General features: G+C 47.5%; 1 protein-coding gene across 1 annotated transcript; it reads left to right on the top strand.

Moving 5' to 3' along the window:
* Positions 1 to 179: 179 nt before the first annotated feature.
* Positions 180 to 2948, top strand: C7H9orf152 (chromosome 7 C9orf152 homolog). Its single transcript, XM_069474535.1, has 2 exons — positions 180 to 372; positions 2167 to 2948. Exons 1-2 carry the CDS (start codon positions 180 to 182, stop codon positions 2691 to 2693), a joined length of 720 nt encoding a protein of 239 aa, XP_069330636.1. The 3' UTR covers positions 2694 to 2948.
* Positions 2949 to 21635: the final 18687 nt, after the last annotated feature.

Here is a 21635-nt window from a genome sequence, read left to right as displayed (position 1 = left end):
CATCTCCCTATCTTCTCCTTCTTCTCCTTTTCCTTCTCCTTCTCCTCCCTTCTTCTTTCTCCCTCTCTTTGTCTTCCCCCTCCCTCCTCACTGCAGCTCCCCCTTTCCACCCTCCTTTCTCCATCATCTCCCCCTTGCCTGCCCCACCTGGCAGTGTTTGCTTTCCTTCCGGATCCCGGATGAAAGGGTTGCCCTGCCCGTGCCCTGCCCTGCCCCATTTCTGGCAGCTGGGGCCTGGCTTCATGGCTGAGGGCTCCAGGACACAGACCCCGGGGAAAGGGCCCCCTCTTAGCATCCAGCTCCTGCGAGCCCAGTATGAAGTCCTGAGGAGGCAGCAGAGGGCCCAGGCCCACCTCGTGGTGCTCCCGAAAGGTAGGGCTGGGGAGGAGGGGGGCTGGCTGTGGGAGGAACGGGTGGCTGAGCTCAGGGAGTCCTGTCCAGGGCAGCTCTCCCAGCCATGGCCCCTGCCAAGTGAGCCAGGGCCTCAGCCAGGCATCTGGCTGCCAGGATCGCTCCTGGCCTTTGCTCTGTTGTTCTGATCTTGCCAGACTAGTCCTGTGAGGCCAGGTGGGGTGCTGGAGCTCTGCCTCCTGGCTGGGTCTAAGCGGGGCACCTCCTGCAAACCAGGGAAACTGGTGCTGGAGAAAGAAGACGTGGCATTCCCAACAGCCTGGGGACTAGCTGGGCCAGAGGAAGCCCCAGGGCTCAGGGACCTGCGAGCCACCCCGGGTTCATCTAGCCTCGAACAGCAGCCCACTCACCATGGGAAAAAGCCTTTCCCTTTGCAAACTCAGATTTCATCCCAGGGGGAGTCAGAAACACAGGGCTGAGAAAGCAAGTGGTTGTCAAATCCCAGCCCTTCGTCCTCTGACAGGTCTAGGGAGGAGGGAAGAGCCCTTGAAAGGTCACAGCTGGGCACTGAGGGTTTCTGTGGCTGTTCACAGCTCAGTGGACTCACTGAGCGGCCTTCCCTTCACCAGGCCGGGCTGGGAAGGAATCAGGGCCCAGAGGAACCTCACTGTCTAAGGTGGGAAGCGTGGTGCCTTTTGGAAATAAAAGTGGCACCTCTGAGCTGACAGAGCCCATCTCTCATCGCCTGGGCTGCTGCCAGCAGTGGGGTCTATTTGAACTTCACTGGCACAGCCAAATAACCCCCATCTCCGCAGGGTGTAAGCTGAAAGGTTCCTAAAGCTCTGTCCCACCCTCACAGGTAGTTATTCATTCAGTCATTCAGCAAACACGTAGCAAATTAAACCCCTATCAAATGAAGATGACACATTTAACACAGCTGCGATTCAGACTCTCAAATCTGATTGCTTAATGGCAGGAGGCAAAGACATCTCGAACTCAGCATGCCCCATAGAATCCCCCACCCCCCGTGCTGGCCCTTTCTCCTGCACGTGGTGACTCAATGCTCACTCTTCTGTCACTGCTATGTGGCAAGTTACAGCTGGTTCACGCAAGGAGCTCTCAGGCATGGTTTTCTCAGGGAAGACTTCTGACGCCCCGGCTGGGCGAGTGCATGTGAATCCGCACGTGTGTGAGTGTGCGTGTGCCCTGGCCCTTTTGCCCTCGTTTGGCCTCAAATGATAGAAACTACCTCCTCCCAGAGTTCACTCCCTCACTTCAGTTTTTTTGTTTTGTTTCGTTCTCTATCCATGCGATTACTTCAGTGTTCAATCCTCTATCATACTTGAGCGTTTTCATTGCATTGGTTACCACCCAAAATTTTATTATAATAATTTTATTATAATATACTCATTTGCTTATTGTCTTTCTATTCTGCTATGACACAACCGTGAAGGTGTGGATTCTGTCTCAGTATTCACTGCTGTTTTCCTGGGACCTAGAATAAATAATAATAGAATAAATAAATAATGCCTGGCACATATCAAGTGCTCAATAAATATTTGTTGAATGAATGAATGGTGGTGTGTGTGTGTGTGTGTGTGTATGTGTGTATGGGGGAGAGTGCATGTGTGTGTGAGCGTGCAAGTGAAACTGCATGTGCATCCATGTGTGTACAGGCATGCAGTGTACTGGACCCCAGGCCTCCCTGACATTCTGGGTATGGCCTTCCTTCAGCGTGAAAGCTCTGAGACCCCCCCGAATGAGAGCTGCCTGTGTCCCCTCCAGTGAAGACCTGCTTGTGCCTTCTCTTCTCAGGAGGGAACGTGCCTGCTTCTACTGAACCCGTGGTCAGTGCTGTTTGGATTAACAGAGAGAGGAGGCGCTCCCTGTCCCTGGAGGAGGCAGCTCCAGAGGCAGAGGGGATGGTGGAGGAGGATGACCAACACTGTCTTCAGGCCCCCAAGTCTCCATGGCACACACACCTGGAGATGCATTGTTTGGTCCAAACCTTGCCCCAGGGAACCAGTCATCAAGGGAAGCACAAAGGCAAGCCAGTGGGGTCTGCCCAAAGGCTCCCTCTGGAAGGAGACACACAGTTGTTTGAAAACAAACAGATAACTCAGCAAGGAACCAAAATCCCAGAGGCAGCCCAGCATCAATGCCAGGTGGGCAATACCCAAACAAAGGCAGTGGGATCTGGCTTAAAATTCAGCATTCCCTGTCCTCCCTCCATAAAGCAGCCACACAGGTCTGGCAAACCAGCTCACTATCCATTTCCCCAAAGGAAGACTCCCAGGATCTCCCAAGCTGCCCGGAACCTGGGCTTATATGGCCCAGCCTGAAGCTTTCTACTCAGCCAGATGTCTCAGCCTTGAGGCCATCTACGGCCTCATCAAAGAACAGAGGAGGCAGAGCCAGAACTAGAGCCTCTAGCTGTGAGCAAGAACTGGACTAACCCACTGCAGGCATTGTGGGAAATGAACTTTGCAGTGGAAACATGGTCTTGCCCTTCAAAAAAGAAGAGATTGCCCAGGCCAGATTGCTCACAGTTTGGGATGAAAGTGTACAGTCTGATCAGTGCAGCCCCATTCTGTTGATACGAGAAGACATTGCAGTGGAGCTCTGGATGAACATTCCTTGGGGAGGCCCAGCAGGACTTGTGCTCTGCCCCTGGAATTGGAGAATTTTGAAACATAAAGCAGAGACTCTAGTGGACGGAATGCCTTAGCAATGCCCACGGACAATGGGTGATCTTGTATTTCAGTATCTTCTGATGATGTCTCACATATATATTCTGGAGAAGATGAGCTCTGAGAATTCAGAATGTGGTTCTCATTGCTGTGCCTGGGGGTCATCCCACTTAAAAGCCACTACATTTATTGGTAGTGACCACACGAGTTCAGCTTGAGCTCTCCAAAGTATGGCCACTGTGAGTAAAGAGGGTCAGATCAATGCCACCTACCATTCGGGTCTTTAAGGGGTCTTTAGGAAGGGTTGATCATCTATCATCGCTCACTGAGACTGCACCTTCCAGCCTCATCACAGATTTCCTCCCTCCCTTCCTTCCTTACACCTTTCTTCCTTCTCCCCCTCTCTCCAGATTAACTTCTTATTAAAAACTCCCAATTCTGATGCTTTGGGAGCGATGAATAAAATAAGAAAAAAAAATCTTTCCAATCATTGAAGATATATAGTGATGGGAGCTTGAGCAAAAAGAGACAAATATTCCTGCTTGGAAAATATGTGTTCCCTATCAACTGACCCCTTTTCAGCCTTTCTTAAATCACTCAGATCCTTCCTGGGATCAAATATACACTTCTAAACCCAAGACAAAGTAAAGGAGGTGTTACTTGGGTGATGGGGAAGAAAGCTTGTCTCTTCCCGTTAATGTTTAACTTTAGTGCTGATATTTAAACACACCTAAGGTGCTTTTCCCTTATCTCAGATTCTCTCTCTATGAAGTTTTATACACATTTTTCTTTTTTTCCCAAGGCGATCCAGTCTTGCCCACCCACAACCAGAGCTGTTAACTAGGAGTGTCATTCCCTGTCAAAACTATATAGGTGCCTGCTTCTTGGACTACCCAGAAATTCACTCCAATGTGAGAATTCATTGTGATTCCTCTTGTGAATAATTAATAAGATTTAGTTGTTGTTTTTTGAATATTCTAATGAAAATCAAAAATTTTTTTTCAAAAATCTTTGTCCTTATCATTTGTTTACAGAAGATTCCCAGAAGCAACCTTTCTTTCCACCGTCTAATCTTTCTTCATTGTTCCAAAGACTCCTGCAGGTCTGACAACAGGTGCCAGACACCTCTGTCCTGCATACAGAGTGACAGAGAATGCATGGGCCGTGAAGTTAACAGACCTGGGTTTTAATCCAGCCATTCTTGAAGTGTGATTTGGGCCAAGTTACTTAATCTCAGCTTTGGTTTCATCATCTGTAAAATGAAGTAGATAAGGCTCACTTTTGAAAGGATTGGAAATGATACGTGTAAAAGTTCCTGGCACTCTCAGTAAGAGGCAGCAATCATTATGTTTTTTTGTTTTTTTTTTTTTTTTTTTTTTGTTGAGACAGAGTCTCACTTTGTTGCCCAGGCTAGAGTGAGTGCCGTGGCGTCAGCTTAGCTCACAGCAACCTCAGACTCCTGGGCTTAAGCGATCCTACTGCCTCAGCCTCCCGAGTAGCTGGGACTACAGGCATGCGCCACCATGCCCGGCTAATTTTTTCTATATAGATTTTTAGTTGTCCATATAATGTCTTTCTATTTTTAGTAGAGACGGGGTCTCACTCAGGCTGGTCTCGAACTCCTGACCTTGAGCGATCCACCCGCCTCGGCCTCGGCCTCCCAGAGTGCTAGGATTACAGGCGTGAGCCACCGCGCCCGGCCCAATCATTATGTTTTAAAAGTCCATTACCTCTCCTCCTTCCCCTCCCACTCAGCCATCAGCCCCTTACAAGCTGCTTCTATGCCCATGAAGATTGAAGATCAGTAACCACCTCCTCTCCAAATTCAATGGCTTCTTCTGGTCTTCCCTCTTTTTCATTTCTCCACCATTCATGACTGTTACCATTGACACCCTGTGCCTTCTTCTCCCACTCCTCCTTTAGTTTTGGGATCTCTCAGTCTATGAGCTCCTTTAAGTCAAGGAGATTGTCTGATGTGTCTTATTGTCCCAGCACCTAGAATAAGCAGGCACGTAGAGTGCTCTGTCAATGATCAAGTGAATGAGTTAGAAAACAAGTGCCACATCTCTTTCTTTTTCTCCCACTCAGCAGCCTAACTCTGCCCTCTCCCCTTTATTTATAGACTCTTCCAGGTTCAGACTTTGACTTCTTAGTTTTCCTTTAATGTGTTCTCTCTTAGGAAACAGAAAAGCAGAACCATGAGTGGAAGTAAGAACCTGCCAGGCAGAGGGCACAAGCTGTACAATGACTCTAACAAACAAAAGATTCTAATGTGTTTCAGGAGCTGGAAGAAGGCCAGTGGGATTTAAACACAGTCTCCACGGGAGACAGTAGATGCTAAGGCCGTGCCTCCATCATTATAGGCTACAGTTTGCTACAGTAAGAAATAAGCCCCAAATATCACAACAGAAGCTTATTTTTCACTCTTAGAAAAGTCCATTGTGGATTTGGGCAAATTTCCAGGGCAACTCTCTTCCAGGGCAACAATTCAGCTTCCTAATCTTATCCACAATCTCAGGCACCACCATATCAAAACTTGTTTCGGTGTTGCAAGAGAAGAGAGTGCATTAATGGTCATTAGTCAAGTACTCGCTCTCAAATCACTTTCTCTCTCCCTGTTTGATTGTCCAAAGCCAGTCACATGGTCAGAGTGTGACTTTATACTGAGAGTGTGACTCCACACCTTCTTCAAGGATATGAAGAAGTACAATCATGCCCTGTGCCTGGAAGAGAGAAGAAATGGAAACACGGCTGTGTAGCGTCACTGGCTAACACAGGCAGGCAGGCCAGGTCACAGCGGGCATCGCACAGTATTAGATTTCATGCTGAATACAGTGAGCAGCCGTTGAGGGCGTTACATAGGAGAGGAAAGTGATTTGATTTGCACTTTAATCAGATGACCCTCGTTGTTTCATAGAGGATGAGCTGAGGTCGAGTTAGGAGGCAATGTCAGGAGAGCAGTGGCCAGGGCAAGGTCAGTGGGAGAGACGCTGTTAGCTCAAGCAAGGGTGGGAGCAGAAGAGACGGAGAAAGAGTGGGTACATTTGACATATATTTTGCAGATAGAATTACTAGGATTTGTTGAAGGGAAATCGTAAGTTCAGTTTGGAGGATATTGCGTTTGAGATGCCTGTGAGATACAAATGAAAATATCAAGCAGGCGAGTGGATGATGAGACTCCAGTTTGGGGCTAAGGGTGTAAATTTAGGGGTCATCAGTACGTGGAGGCACTGAAATGAATGAGAAAGGGTAAGTTCACCTACGCAGACCGCAGAGAGAAGACAGGGTCCAGAATGAGTCCTGAAAACTCCCTATTTATTTAGGAGAAATATCCTTAAGGATTTTTCTAATCCTTTCTTAGAAGAGGTGGGGCTGGGGGAGGAGGAGCCAGGGAAGGACACTGAGGAGTGACCAGAGGGAAAGGAGAGCCAGGAGGGCCTGAGGTCACAGAACTCAAGGGGCAAGAGTTAGTGGGAGACAGTGTGCAGGTCACTCCCCTAATCGAAATTCCTCAGCCTGGAGTTGGTTTTCTTGAGCACGGGTTTAAGAGGCAGGAGTCTAAGAGGCAATGCTGATTGTGTGGAAACTCTTCATCCAGGGGCAGGCAAAGTCAGCGTTAGCATGTGCAGGTCACAGCTGACGGACGTCGCCAAGACTGGCTTGAGGGTGCCTTTGCCCCAAAGACCTGGCCTTCCCCTCTGGACTGGGTCAACCCCAAGCCCGGAGAGGGGCTGAGAATTGAGTGTTCTGTGTGGCAGGGTTTGGGGGAAAAGGCAGGGGAGGGGCGGAGCTTTGAATCCTTTCACTCCCGTCCCACAAGGCTACTCCTGCCAAGAGCATTAGACCTGAACTACCTCTTTCTCAATCACACACTTGTCCTCCTATCAGCCCATGGACTATGGAACTTGCTTGGGGCCAAGGGCTCAGATTACGGTCAAGGCTGTCTCACCACCCACGACTCTGATTATCTTTCCTGTGCTGGTCAGGGCTGGGGCTAACCTCTTCCCACACCCTACGCAGTGTTAGCAGAAGAAGACCTTTCTCAAGGTCTGTAAGTCCTGCATGGGGCAGGTCACATTTACCTGGGTCCCCAGCAGCCTCCTGGCTCCCAGGGAGGACTCCCCTGGCAGATGCATCAGTCTCCAGTTTCAGCACGACCATGGGTGGATGGTGACTCTGGTGGAGTCACCTACCTGGCAGAGACACAGATGCCCCAGTTGTAACTGCAGGGGCCGGTACCACGCTCCCCTTGGGGGGTGGGGGGGGGGAGCAGGGATGGGGGGAGGGGGAAGAGAGATGTTCCCCTCCCTCTAGGAACAGAAAAGATCTTTCCTAAGAACTGCTACCAACTCGGCTAAGTCCAAGGGCTCCTTCCCTGCAAGGGGCGGGCTCCCCTCATTCTCTGTCTGATTCCCCGGCTTTCAGACACTCCCTGTCATCAATGCCATTCACTCCAGTTCTTAAGACTTGGAACTACTCGAATTTAAAAGACCATGGAGGCCGGGCGCGGTGGCTCACGCCTGTAATCCTAGCACTCTGGGAGGCCGAGGCGGGTGGATCGCTCAAGGTCAGGAGTTCAAGACCAGCCTGAGCAAGAGCGAGACCCCGTCTCTACTAAAAATAGAAAGAAATTATATGGACAACTAAAATATATATAGAAAAAATTAGCCGGGCATGGTGGCACATGCCTGTAGTCCCAGCTACTCGGGAGGCTGAGGCAGGAGGATTGCTTGAGCTCAGGAGTTTGAGGTTGCTGTGAGCTAGGCTGACGCCATGGCACTCACTCTAGCCCAGGCAACAGAGCGAGACTCTGTCTCAAAAGAAAAAAATAAATAAATAAATAAATAAAATAAAAGACCATGGAGAGAGGAAGAGGGAATAGCCTTCACACAAACATTCGATGTCCCCAAGAGGCAGCCTCCTCCCAGCCTCGTGTCACTGAGGGGAAAAGGCCACGTCCGTTCTGTCAAAATGATGCCTGTCTCTCAGCAGGCTCTAAAGCTGTGGTTCTCGAACTCTGGCATACATCAGAGTCACCTGGAAGGCTTGTTGAAACATTGATTGCTGGTCCCTAGCTCCAAAATTTCTGATTCAATGGAGGGGTAGGGTCAGTGTTTCCATTTTTTTAGAGACAGGGTCTTGCTGTCACACAGGCTGGAGTGCAGTGGTGTCGTCCTAGCTCACTGCAGCCTCAAACTCCTGGGCTCTAGCAATCCTGTCTCCGCCTCCAGAGTAGCTGGGACTACAGGCATGAGCCACCAAATTCGGCTAAGAATTTACATTTCTGACTGTTTCCCAAATGATGCTGCTGGTCTGGGAACCACACTTTGAGAACCACTGCTCTTGGGGATGTGGCTGTCATAAAAAACCTGGCAATTCTTAGAATGTGGGGGTCTTTGGTGACGCTTGTTCTCAGCTGTGGATTATAGACATCATTTGGGGGAAGAGGCTATTGGCACCGGCTATTCAACAGTGTGACCCTCCCCCCGCCCCAGCCCCCAGCTCTCGCAGACATAGGAGACTGTGGCCATCCTCACCGCCTCATGCGGGGTGCAGGGGGAGAGCTCTGCCTTCACTTTTTAGTAGAAGTTAAATCCTGTCCTGGACTCCCCCGGCAGAGGGGAGATCTCCTTTCAGAAGCTGAGCTGAGCTGTTGGTTGGGTGCAAGGCTATACTGAAACCCCAGCCGTTTTCTAACTCCAGAAACTCCCTTCCTGGGCATCTTGATTCCAGGAAGAACATATAGAGGAAATACCACCAGGAACCTGCGGCCGTGTTCTCCCCGCTCTCGGCACTCAGGCTCCTCTGGGGCTCCCCTCTAGGGAACCATCTATGTCCACTGACACCACGTTAGGGACCTAGCATGGAAAAGGGCTTCTTCCAACGTCTCTGCTCTCTCACAGACCGGGGGCTTCGTTAGCGCCTCTGTGTGCAAGGGTGTGGGGAGGGGGCTCCCCCGTGGCCGATGGGGGCGGTTGGTGGGGATGGGTGGAAGGAAGGGAACTAAGAGTGCAGCTCCTTCCCTCCTAGTGTCAAACTCCCTCTGAATGTCACAGCCACCCAGGACATGTCCCCATGGCTGTGGGAGAAGCCATGTCTCAGAGAGGGGCTGGGCTTCATACTTTAAGACTGGTCTCTTTTTGAATCTTTCATAGTATTTCGAAAAAATAATAATTTTAACTTTATTTTCTGGGTTTTGAGGGAAGCATCTGAAATTCTTTTAGTCTGGAAAAATTATATATCTTTTCCAGCGGCACCACCGGCCTCAGGTTCTTCCTGAGGGGACCCTTTTACCATCTACCTTATTTGCTTAAAACCTCTGCTCTCCAACTTGTGAGTAGGGTAACCCGCATCTACAGCAGTTAATTCTCACATGGTCACTTGCTCAAAGTGCACAGCCAGCAAACTGCACAAAGAAGAGTCAAACTGAGGCAGCCACATTCCAGTGTCTAAACCCTTAACTACGCTAAACTGTCTCCTTCTGCTGCCTCCCTTTCACTTAATTTCGACAGCATCATAGCTGGAAAATCCCCCCTCCCCAGAATATTTTTTAATTGAAACTGCTGATGGTGAAAAATTGGTGCTTCTGACGGGAGGCCAGAGAGAATCGTATGACTTTTCCTAACTACTCCTTCCTAAAACCTAGCCTTTCCGCAGCCAGGCCTTGGCTAACCCTCTGAGTTCTTCACAAACGTCCCTTTAGGCCACTTCTTTCTTGTTGAGAAAGAATCACTCACCTACTTTCAGCATTTTCCATCTGCGTATAAATTCCTAAAAGCTTTTCTTTGGCTCTGATGATGTTTCCCCCACAGATAATGAGCAACCTGCTTCCTAGAAACAGAAAATTCAAGGCCCTGACCTTGTAATTTCATTTCTTGGCCTTGGGTGTGTGGCAATGACATTAAGTTTTCCCCTCCGTTTCCATCCGAGAAGATGATACATCCACTCTGTACCATTAACCCTTTTGTTTCCCCTTTGTTCACTGATGACCCCGCCACCCTGTGGGAATCCATCCCCTGAATTCCCCCAAACCCAAGATCATAATCAAGACTTGGCAGCCTTGGCTGAGAAATAGGAGCAGGAGGAAAAAGCTGGTCGTGGCAAACACTGTGTCTTCTGCCAACTCAAACTCCAAGAGTTTCCAAGGTGAGCCTGAGCTGGCTGTCAACATCAGTACGGGCCCAGATCCAGATTAGCAAACTTCCTCCTAATGCAGGGGCTGCTTCTCTTCACCAGAAACGCAGGTGCCCTCACAGTTGGAGAGTTCTGAGAGCGAGCACCTGTCTCTGCCTGCCATGGACCCCTGTCCCTGCTAGTCTCAGATTCCACTCTCCGGATTCTCCCCCAACACCGGAGCCCTGCTTCCCTCTTAAGCACTGCCCGCAATACGTGTGGCTGCACTTGCAACCCAAGGACTGGGGGAGATGCCCCTAAACCCCAGGCTCCTCTCTGCTGAGCTATGCCACATGAGACACGATCAACTGGAAGACCCCTGACTGGCCACTACTAATGTCAGTCCCTGAAAAATGTATGTGCAGGGGAAACTCCAAACAAGTGCACACTGGTGAGTTGAGCCAGCTTATATGAGGCCTCTCTTATCCCTCTAGCCTTGGGCTCAGACCACAGTGGCCCTATCCTCTACGACAGTGCTTCTCAACACTGACTGCACAAGGGGATCATCAGGAAGCTTGGAAAATATCCAATCCGATGACAATCTCTGGGGAGGGGCCTGAGCGTTGGAATTCTTTATGTTTCTTTTGATCAAGGCATAAACCATGTAAAGCACGACAAGTGCGGTAATCTTGAGTACCTAGCTCGAAGACTCATTTTCATACATATACATTTATTTTCACAGATACAGATACGCACACATGTGTGTGACACAGATCAAGATACATATTTCCAGCATTCTAGAAATTTCCCATCAGTGTCTTGTCAGATCAACCCCAATTTATTTTCCCATTGTCTTGTTTCTGTTTTTTTCCATATGAATAAAGCCAGCAGTATTTTTTTTATACATCCCTTGGTGGACATTGTCATTTCTTTTTAAAGCCCCTCTCCCCTGCTTTTTACAGATGCCTGTCTGGGCAGGCTGGTCCTGAGCAGGGGTGTGTTTTGAAAGCTCGCCATGGGGATTCAAAGATCCTAACGTGTGGGGAGCATTGAGACCCTCTGCCTTAGGACCACAGTGATTGCAAACTGAGACACAGACCAAGTTGCTCAATGGACAGAGGCTTCTCTGCGAGGCTGAGCACAGAACTTGTCGGAAACTCCATGTTGTCTCTCTTTCGGACGCCAATTGTGTGTGTTCCACCCGACTTTCCCAGGTGGAGAGGAGGGGTGGGGCAGGGTCCTATGAGGGAGGCACCCCACGCCTATTTTATCACAGCAGCTCTGTGGTAGAAAGATAAAGAAATGACTCAAACAAGGGTCTCTGAAAACGAAAGTCGACCAGAAGAGCCTTTGTTCCTCCCACCAACAGGCAGCTCCTGATAGGAGGCCCGACTGTGTCCTTGAGAAATATCTCAGAGGTCCTTTTTTCACGGTTGAGTAATAGGGAAGGGAAAACTTTGAGCTTCCACACTAGGCCGAATCTGTCTGTGCTTTGTCATTACGTGGAGCCAGAAAGGTGTTGATCACTTTGTGTGTTGGAGGTTCCACCAGCTTCAGCGTTATTCTTGAGATGAGCTGGAAGTCACGTGATTACCGTGAGGCAGGCTTCAGGGCAAGGACCTGGGAAGGTTTGGGCAAAAAACTCCTGAGAAAACCTCAGTGGCATTTAGCCAGAGCTGAGGAGGGTGGGCAAAGAGTTATTTTCAGAGTGTTTTTCAGACACTTCAACCATCTGAGAGTGATAAATTTCAGAGTGAGCTGGGGTTGCTGATGGAACCTATAGTCTAAGTTCCTACAGTCTGGCTTGGTGGTTCTAAAGTGTGTTCTGTGGACCAGCTGCGTCAGCGTCACCTGGGAACACACCAGAAATGAAAATTCTCTGGCCCCACCCAGACGTACTGCCCAGAAACTCTGGGGGTGGGGCCGAGCAGTCTGCTTTAGGAAGCCTCCAGGGGATTCCGGTGCACACTCAAGTTTGAGAACCACTGTTCTTGATACAGGCTACGCCCAGCCTTAAGGGGTGGTCAGTATGGATGGTCACAGTTGGTAGGTTTTCCCTTGTAGACTTTTGTGTTTTTCTGAGTAAAAAATATCCCCATTAGTGTCCCAAGCACTTACAGAGAGACACAGAGAATTGCTCACTAGTTTTGGAGAGACTATGCCATTATTACAAGTTCACTTAGTAAATTTCAGCCCTATTTTCCTACCCAGGCTAAAGAATGGCCGTCCTGTTAGCTACTGTTGAAGGGGGAAAGGAGGTGGCAGGTGGCAGGGTAGAAAAATCACCCTCTGCCCATCCCCATAGGAAGGGCACCTTCCCTTTGTTGCAGTGGCCTCTGGGCATCTGGCTGTGAAGCCTTCACACTTGCTGCGTCCAGGCTGGAGTGGTGTGATTAGCAAGTAAACAGAGTCTATGTGCAAAGAGAGAATGTACCTTTCCCAGGTACTGAGCGCCCCCTGCAGGCCAGATCCTGTGCTGGGACATAAAAACTCCTGCACTTTGTTCTTTAAGGACATTGAACAGGCACAACTCATGGGATATGTCTGAGTCCGTTCAGGCTGTCATAATCAAATGCCATGGACTGGGTGGCTTGTAAACAGAAGAAATTGATTTCTCACAGTTCTGGAGGCTGGGAAGTCCCAGATCAATGCAACAGGAAATTTGGTGCCTGACGGGGCCCTACTTCCTGGCTTGAGTAATGCCATCTCCTTGCTGAGCCCTCACATGGTGGAAAGGGCGAGAGATCTCTCTGGGGTCTCTTTCATAAAGGCACTAATCCCATTCATGAAGGCTCCACCCTCATGACCTTATCATCTCCCAAAGGCCCCACCTCCTAATCCACCATATTGGGAGTTAGTGTTGCAACATGTGAATTTTGGGAGGATACAAGCTTTCAGTCCATAACAAGAGATAATTATAAACAACTTTATTTCATTTCCATATTCATGGATGAAATTCATGTCACTTTTCTCATCACTCATAGGAATGAAAACTACCCATTCAGTTCAGCAGTTAATAAGTCCTGTCCTGTGTAATTTAAAAAAAAAAAAAACAAAAAAAAAACTTCTAACTTCATTCAAAGGTAAAATTTCTCCCTCAGGAGCTCTGGGCTGGATGTCTGCTGTGAGGGATGATGGGAATCTCAGGTGGCTGCCCCCTAATCCTGAATGCTTAGGTTTCTGTCTTCTCCAGGGCTGGGAGTGGGTAAATGCTGTGAGCTATGATGACACCATTGCACTCTACACAGAGTAGCAGAGCAAGATTCTGTTTCAAAAAAAAAAAAAAAAAAACCTTGCAAATTTTATGCTATGTGAATTTCACCTAAGTTATTATTTTAAACTCATGCATGCCTGCCCAACAAACACCCTGACTCCCTTTGAGCTCTCTGCCCGTGTCTCTCCGTCTTAGCCACAAGACCCTGTATGGGGTGCTCACACCTTTTTACATCTGCCTTCCTGCTCAGAAAGCTGGTCCCCAGAGTCCCCTCTCACTTTGGTGCAGGTGACTCTCTATGACAGATCCTGCCCTGCTCACTTTCCCGACACCCAGGACGTAGGTTAGGTGGGCTCCTGGAATGGCATGCTTTCATCTGAACCCCTCGCACCAGATTCACCTCGACGTTCTTACCCCCCTAACTTCTTCTCCACTTTTGATGTAGGCTCAGACAGAACCGGGCTAGGTCTACGATGGCAAAGCTTCGGAGGAGAGGCCACACTTGCCTCCACCTGCCCCATCCTCACTTTCCTCTGTCTGCCTGGCGTGAGCTTTGCGCTTTTACATCTCACACGTGGTTGAAAGGGAACCTGAATTATCTTTTGTCATATTTATGGAGACATAATTTATGTAACTAATCAGACAGTTACAGGTGAGACCCCTCATCATTCTGTTTATAACGAGCCTGTTCTTCCAGGTCACCAGACTGCCAAGCACCAAGTGCATCACCTGATGGTTTGGGTGACATTAAGATTATGAGTATGAAGGTGTATCGAGAAGACTAAGTGCATTAATTACACAGTGATTACCTTAAGTGTTATATTGCTGAAAGGACCCACAAGACGCAAACGCAGACAGCTTTATTACAGGCAGAGGGTACAATACAGCAACCTCAGGAGATGACCTAGAGATCTCAGGCACAAGCTTCTTTGTCTTCCCATTGCAGAGTCACACAGGACACACTTTGTTTCCAGGTCTCGGGGACCACCAGCATACATGCAAAGCACCTGAGTGCTAGAAACCCAAAGCCTACTTGTGGTGGGGGTCGCGTCTCTTCCAGTGAGCTGGTCCTCTAGGCCATTCCTTAAGTGTCAAAACACCCCAGATGCCACCAAAACCAGATGCATATCATGAACCCACTTATTATTAAACATTACAGGCAGGCTGATACATCCCTTTCTGAAACTGCTCATGAGCCCATAGTTAAAGCGTACCATTTATCTTTAGTTCAGGCCTTCCATAGTGCTAGCTAAGGATCACTGCCGTACCCCAGGCAGCTCTGGAGATGAGCATGCTGTCAGTCCAGACCAGCTGATATTAACCCAGGCTAAACAACATGGCAAATGTATTCAGCAACCCACAGGAGTCTTCTTCAGGTCTGTCTGCAAGGCTTGCAACTCAGAATCAGAGAAACTAACGCAAGTACCAGCAGCTACAAGGTCTTGAGAGGCTCTGAAAAGCCCTCCTCAGCTGCCCTGGAGTGAGAAGCAGGTAATGTGGCCAAGGGACATCTGAACAAAGTCAACTTATTTGCAACCCTGTGTGTGACTCTCTTCGTGGGCTTCACGGTGCCCCACGAGCCCCCATTAAGAATGCCAACACTGCTCCCCTGAGAGGCAGGATTTGTGGAATGTGAGCATTCAGGTGCAGTATCCTTTGTGCTAACATACAGGATAAGTTCTGATCCATCTGGGGGCCTTTCCAGGACTAATGAGCAGTCCCTCTGTGTTCCCCCCATCTGTGCTTGGAGCTATTCTTCTTCTCGTAGTTTGTGCTGTTATAACTATTGGAAGGAGTAGACCAGGTGTAGACTTTAATGAGGGTGGAAACGCAGCCTTAATCAACTTCTAACAGCTGATTCCCTTGGGCTGAGTGTGCCGGCTCCTGTGGCAGCAGCAGAAACCCTGGAATTACTGTTTCTTAATCATTAGAAGCCAATCTGCTGTCTGTCTTAATCAAGGCAGGGAAGCCACAGCTACTAGGGATCCAGGGAATTGGAACCACCTGTGTTTTCAGCAAATGGCTTTAGCACACCTTAAGGTTTCCCAACGCTGAACCATGCCCATGACAGTAAGGTCCTGGGGGTGACGGGGCAACAGATGGACAGAGCTTGAGTCTCTAAGTGACTGCTTGAAACAAATCTGCCTTCAGACCTCAAATGTTCCCCTCGGACTGCAACATGAGAAACTTCTCTCTCCTTTCAGCCACTGAATTATTTATTGGGTCTCTTTTGTTGGCTGGCTGGCTTTACTCAATACAGAAATGAGCACCTAGTACTGGGGTGATTCCATGAAGTGTGTGTTTATGCGTACATGGGAACGGCAAGAGGCATGGAAAACAGATACTGCAGGGTGGAGAGCTGGAGACTATTTTTGTGGAAGGCCAGAACATTTGCGTAACAGCAGACATCTATGATATCTTAGAAGGCAGACCACATGCCTATGTGCTCTTGGAGCAGCAGTTGGAAAGAGCCAGAATTTTAGCGTCTGCTGGCTCTTAGGGACAGTGGCTGCTTTTACCAGGCACTGTCAGTGCCCCACCCAGATCCCCACGCCTTGGCCATATCAGAATACACGGCCCAATTTCCAACTGTCAGTAGTGCTATCTCCCTCCTTGGTGCTGGTCTGTGCTGAAGACAGGCTCCATTGGTCTGAGCAAAAGCAGAGCTGACCCAGGACCAAGACTAGAGGTTTGTTTGCTATTGAATCAAGTCGATGAGAAGGAAAGTTTTGGAGGTAAGAGCACAGGCTTTGGCTCACACTGCCTGGGTTTGAAACCTCCTTTCATCACAGTTCTATCAGCTGGAGCAAGTTATTCAGACTCTCTGAGTGTTTCTTTATTTGTAAAATGGAGATGAAACTAATAGTATGTACCTCAATAGCATGCAAGGATCGAATGAAATAATCCACGTGAAAGGCTCGGCACAGTGCACACGGCAGAACCAGCCCTCAAGAACGGTGGGCCGTTATTAATAAGAAGCACACGGATGTCTTCTGGCACAGGGTCAGTTTTCCATTGAAATGTAAGTATAGGTAAGTGCCTCATTTGACCTACAGGTAGAACTGCATAAGTGGTGGTGTTTGTTTATTGTGGTGTTTGGGGAGTAGCTATATGTAGATTTCGTGGATTCCTATCTACTGCGAAGAGTGGGAAAAGTCGTGACCACCCAGAGAAGCTCGTAGCTATGGAAGCTGCTCTTACAATACTTTGGGGACCACTGCCACCTCGTGGCCACATTGCATACTTGCAGGCAAAGGTGAGCGTCTTGAAATCAACTGAAAACAACCAAAGCGTGAGGAACTCCACCCTTCCCATTATCAATGAAGGTGCTTCTGCAGCCTTCATGCTCATCTTGGAAAGTTCCTTTCTAAATTTCTCCTTGAGAGCTCCTGACCCTTGTGATCCTGCATTAATAAGTTCTGAAATCTTTCTGGTTTTCACTAAACATCACTTGGATGTCTCTCTCACGTCCAGAAGAATACACAATAATCTGGATCGGACAGTGAGAGGAAAAATTAAAAACATACTAAGACAATATGGGTTACCAGTGGGTGGCCCTATTTAATAGTTAAGGAAAGGCAGGTGTGTAAACATTGCCTGACCTCTGAGCAGCTATGCCCTTCGACTCCCATTGCTACTTAAGAACTTGACAGACCTCCCCAATTCCAGCTGAAAGCATCCTAACAAACCCCCTTTTAACTTGACACATGGTGGGCACTCAGATAAGTATTTGTTGACTGAATATAGGGATTTAAGAGCATAAACTCTGAGCGCATCTGTACTAATCACTCACCGAACTCTTCACATATGACATCTGGTTGAATTCTCACAGCAACTCTATAAATCACAGATCTGATCTAGAATAAGCAAATTGTCAAATGTTCCACCAAACAATTAGTGGGCCCAAATCTGAGTTCCCTGCCTGATCCCAAAAGTTGAGCTCTTGTTAGAAAAGACATTGATCCTGTAGCAGAAGCAGACAAATTAGAGCCTGTTTTTGTATATCCTGCAGGCCAAGAAGAGAGTTTACATTTTTGAATGGTTGAAAAAAATGAAAGAAAAATATTTTGTGCCGTGTGACAATTATATAGAATGAAGATTTCAATGTTCATAAGTAGTTTTACCGGAACACAGCCACACTCATTCATTTACGCATTGTCTATGGCTGCTTTCACGTGACAATGGCAGAGGTGGGTAGCTGTGTGGCCCACAAAGCTTAAAATATTTACTTATCTGGACCTTTACAAAAATGTTTGCAAAAAAAAAAAAAAAGTTAGAATGAACCTAGACGGCCACATGAATACCTGCTCGGCAATGTTTTCTGACCAGTTTTCGGTCAAAAGAGGTAAGGATTCTCTGAAGATACTTAGAATTGGAACAAGGGGTCTTCCTAAGTATCCTAGCTCCATTATTCTTTTTAGAGAGATGATGAGCTCCAGGTGGAATAAGCTCAAGCCCTTCCTCAAATCACACTCCTAGTAAAAGACAAATTGTGTTGTTCTCAGTGCAATCCGGAAGAGGTGCAACTATAGTCTCTTGTTAGAACAATAGCTCATCATGGTATTAGCATGACTTTGCCTCGCTGGGAATTCTTGTAAATGCAATGTTAATAATTCTGACTTTGGAAGTAAGACTGCCTAGATAGGTGACGTTAGGTGAGTCGTCACTTTATTTGTACTTTATTTAGTTTCCTTAACAGTATAAAAGAGGGAATGGCAATACTTACTTCCTAAGCATATAGTCTTAAGAAGTTATGGCCACATTATTAGTGCATTTCTTCAAATTTCAGATGCTATCAATTGGAATTTGAGTTTTTAAATATGACCATTAATAAAAAGCACTGCCACTTAAGACCACAACCCAATACCCTCTAATCACTGAGAATTTTTATTTTATACCCATTGAATAACTCCTTTGGGCTTATTTAAATATAGACGTTTTTAATACATGATTTTTGTACATACATAAAAAGGAAAGTGTAAAACAAAGTAAATTGGCTAAGGTATTCCTAAAACATCTTCATGTTTAAAGTCTGACTCCTCTGAGTTTTTTCCATACATTTATATGCATTTTCACCCTCTGTGTGTTGGTGCAGTATTTCTTAGAGGAGTGCTCCATTATTGAATCTAGAATTTCCTTCCAAGTCACCCATACTCATTCTGTAACTTGGGTGGCTGGCACTTTCCTATAATTATATTGTTTTCTTTAATTGGACCACGTGTTCCCTGGACGTTAGGCACGGCACCTGCTGTTGAAAATCAGCAGGCAGTTTCCATCAAATTCATGCTTGCTGCCTTAACAACGTTCCACGTGATGCACAAATCAGTCACAACTGCCTCTCATCCTTCGAAATGTTGAAAATCTATTCTAAGACTTACCTATTCCTCTTGCCTTCCTTTGCACGGGTCAGTCTGTAAACAACACATGTGTTGCCAACAACGCTGAAAACTCAATTATGGTGACCCCAATAGAAACAGCCACAGCCAAGTTCCCAAGCTGGCCTGCAGAACCTCAGGGAAACCCCACACCTTTCTTTTGAATTTGAGAGTGCGGTGAGGGTGGGCAAACATTTGCAAAGGTAAAGTCTCTTTGAGGGTCTTGTCCAGAGACCACTGTGCAAGAACTAGTTGCCTGCCTCCAGGTGAGACTTCTTTTAAACATGTATTTGTTTGTTTGTATTTACTTGTATTTATTTAAATGTTTTGTTTTATGTAGCTATTAGCATTCCTTTAATGTATTTTATGCATGTTTGATATATGCTGGTCAATTCTTTCCCATATTTTATTCTGATCCCATTTACTACCTATTTTTTCCTCATTTTCCACTTGCCCACTTCTTTTCCTTCCTTTATGTTTGTCCTTAATTTTAACTTTTTATCCTTCTTAGTCTTTTAGTTGTCTCTAGTTGTCATACACCATTTTATCTTGCTTTTCATTTGTTTTATGTTTCACTTGTTTTATCCTATCTTCTTCATTTTAGTAATAATAATTCTATCATTAACTAACATAGATGGAGTGCTTGTGCTTACTGTCATCTATGAGCACTATTATTCACACTTTACAGATTGGGAAACTGAGGCAAAGACGGGACAAATAACTTGCTCAGTGTACACCACTAGAGGGAGACTGAACCCACAATGGTTGGACTGATGGGTTCAGGAGTTCAGCATCCCTTCCTCCACCTTCCTGTCACAGACCCTGGCAACGGCCTAGGCACAGAGGCTGGCTTTTTATTTGTTTGTTTTTGTTTTTCTATCTAGGAGTAATCATGATCATCAGAAGAGATGATCAGAATCTTGAATCCTTGATGGGTTTCTGCTGTGACTAGTTCATAAGAGCCACTCCAGGCAAATGAAAGCTCTGATTAATTAGGGCTTTAGCACCACAACTCTAGGTCATCCTGTGCGCCTTTTAATCACAGTAGTCTTTGTTCTCCACCAATTATTAAATATTCAGGAGTTTTTAAAGCCATTTGCTAAACCACTGGTCTCTTGAAATCAGCCACTGTACACTGTGGAAATTGGCAGACACTAACAATGACAAATGGAAAAAAAAAAAAGACCCTAGTTTCATCTGCCAGAAAGGCATTTTTGGCCTTTGTCTGTTTTTCTTTCTTTCTTATCCCTGTGCACCCATTGTAGGTTAGAGGATGTTTCTGGCACTTGCTTACAGCTTGTTCATCCCTCTGTTAGCCCCAAAGGGTTAACAGCTGGGCCTGCAGTCAGCCAGAGGCCTGCAGCTTCCTAAAGAAGGACAGCTGAGGGTATCAGGGAGGTAACAACTGCAGCTTTGCAAAACCCCTCCCTCAGTTGCCAGCAGTGCTGTCACCTGGGACCATCGAGATGTGCTCAGAGATGGGCCAGTTCAGCTCGAGTCCTCACTAATTTCAATTTGATGTTGCTCCCAAGAACTCTTTGAAGTAGGTCGACATGAGGCAGTCAGATGTCCCTGGTGGACCAGTGATTTTCAATCCTGGCTGCTCATTAGAAAATCCTGGAGAGTTGTTAAAACATACTCACATCACATCTGAGCCCCATTTAGAGGAAATAAATGGGAATATCTGGGGGTGAGGCCCAAGCACCAGTATTTTTAAAAACCAGTGCAGCTGATCCTAACGTACAGCATAGCCAGGGTTAGAAACCATTGCACTGGGGAGAGGGACGCTCAATGCTTGCTGCATACGAGAGTCACCTGGGATGACATGGTGCCACAGGGAAGCCCCCAGATGCTCAGAGAAGGAAAATATGGTTGGAAATTCTGGGGGAAAAGATTGGAAGAATCACAAATAGGGAGAGCTAGAAAAAGAGGCAGCTGGAGTGGAAGTGCAGGGAAGAGGAGGGGTCAGGGATGAGGAGCAAAAACTGAGGTCAGGGGTTAGGGACCCAGAGTCAGATCAATGGATAGAAGAGCAGCTAGAGGCTGAAGGGGGAGTGAGGAAGTAGAAGGGAGGGGGGAGGAAATTTGGGGAGGAAGCTTCCCCTGATGAACGTGTGGCATTAGTGTTTTTTTTTGTTGTGGGTTTGGTTTTTTTTTTTTTTTTTTTTTTTTTTTTTGAGACAGGGTCTTGTCCTGTCACCCAGGCTGGAATACGTAGCATGATCATAGCTCACTGCAGCCTTGAACCCCTGGGCTCAAGAGATCCTCCCTCCTCAGCTTCCTAAGTAGCCAGGACTATAGGCGCGCGCCACCTGGCCCAGCTAACTTTTCTTACTTTTTGTAGAGACGGGGCCTCCCTATGTCTCCCAGACTGGTCTCAAACTCCTGGGCTCAAGCGATCCTCCCGCCTTGGCCTCCCAAAGTGCTGGGATTATAGGCTTGAGCCACTGTGCCCAGCTTAGTTTGCTTTTTAAAGTGTGAAACTCTCTATTCTTTGCAGAAGAGAGCCCAGTACAGAGGCTCAGGATGTATTCGTCAAGAATACATTAGCGCTAAAGAGCCACACGGGGGCGCGAATGTGGGGTTAGTCCTGCTGTTTGCCGGACTCGCACTTGGGCTTTGGCGTCTCCCTAAGCCCTCAAGGGGCCCTGCATCGTTTCTGTGGGGCCTGTCGGCGGCTCTGGCCCCCAGCCAGGGCAGCTGGGGACAACACTGAAAAGGAGGCTTGGGAGCAGCCTGGTGCAGCGGTGCTCCACGCGCTCAACTGCTTTCTGTTCCAAATGTGAGGAAGCAGATGCCGGCGTCACACAGTCGAGGCCAAGGACGCTGGTGTGCCACTGTTTGGCCAGCCTTCCGCCCTCCCCCACGGTCACACAAGCAGCCATCGTTTAC

This window comes from Eulemur rufifrons, chromosome 7 (assembly GCF_041146395.1).
Source record: "Eulemur rufifrons isolate Redbay chromosome 7, OSU_ERuf_1, whole genome shotgun sequence".
In the NCBI taxonomy this organism is placed as follows: Eukaryota; Metazoa; Chordata; class Mammalia; order Primates; family Lemuridae; genus Eulemur; species Eulemur rufifrons.
The sequence above is the reverse complement of the archived record's forward strand: the minus strand, read 5'-3'. Positions and strand labels throughout refer to the sequence as shown.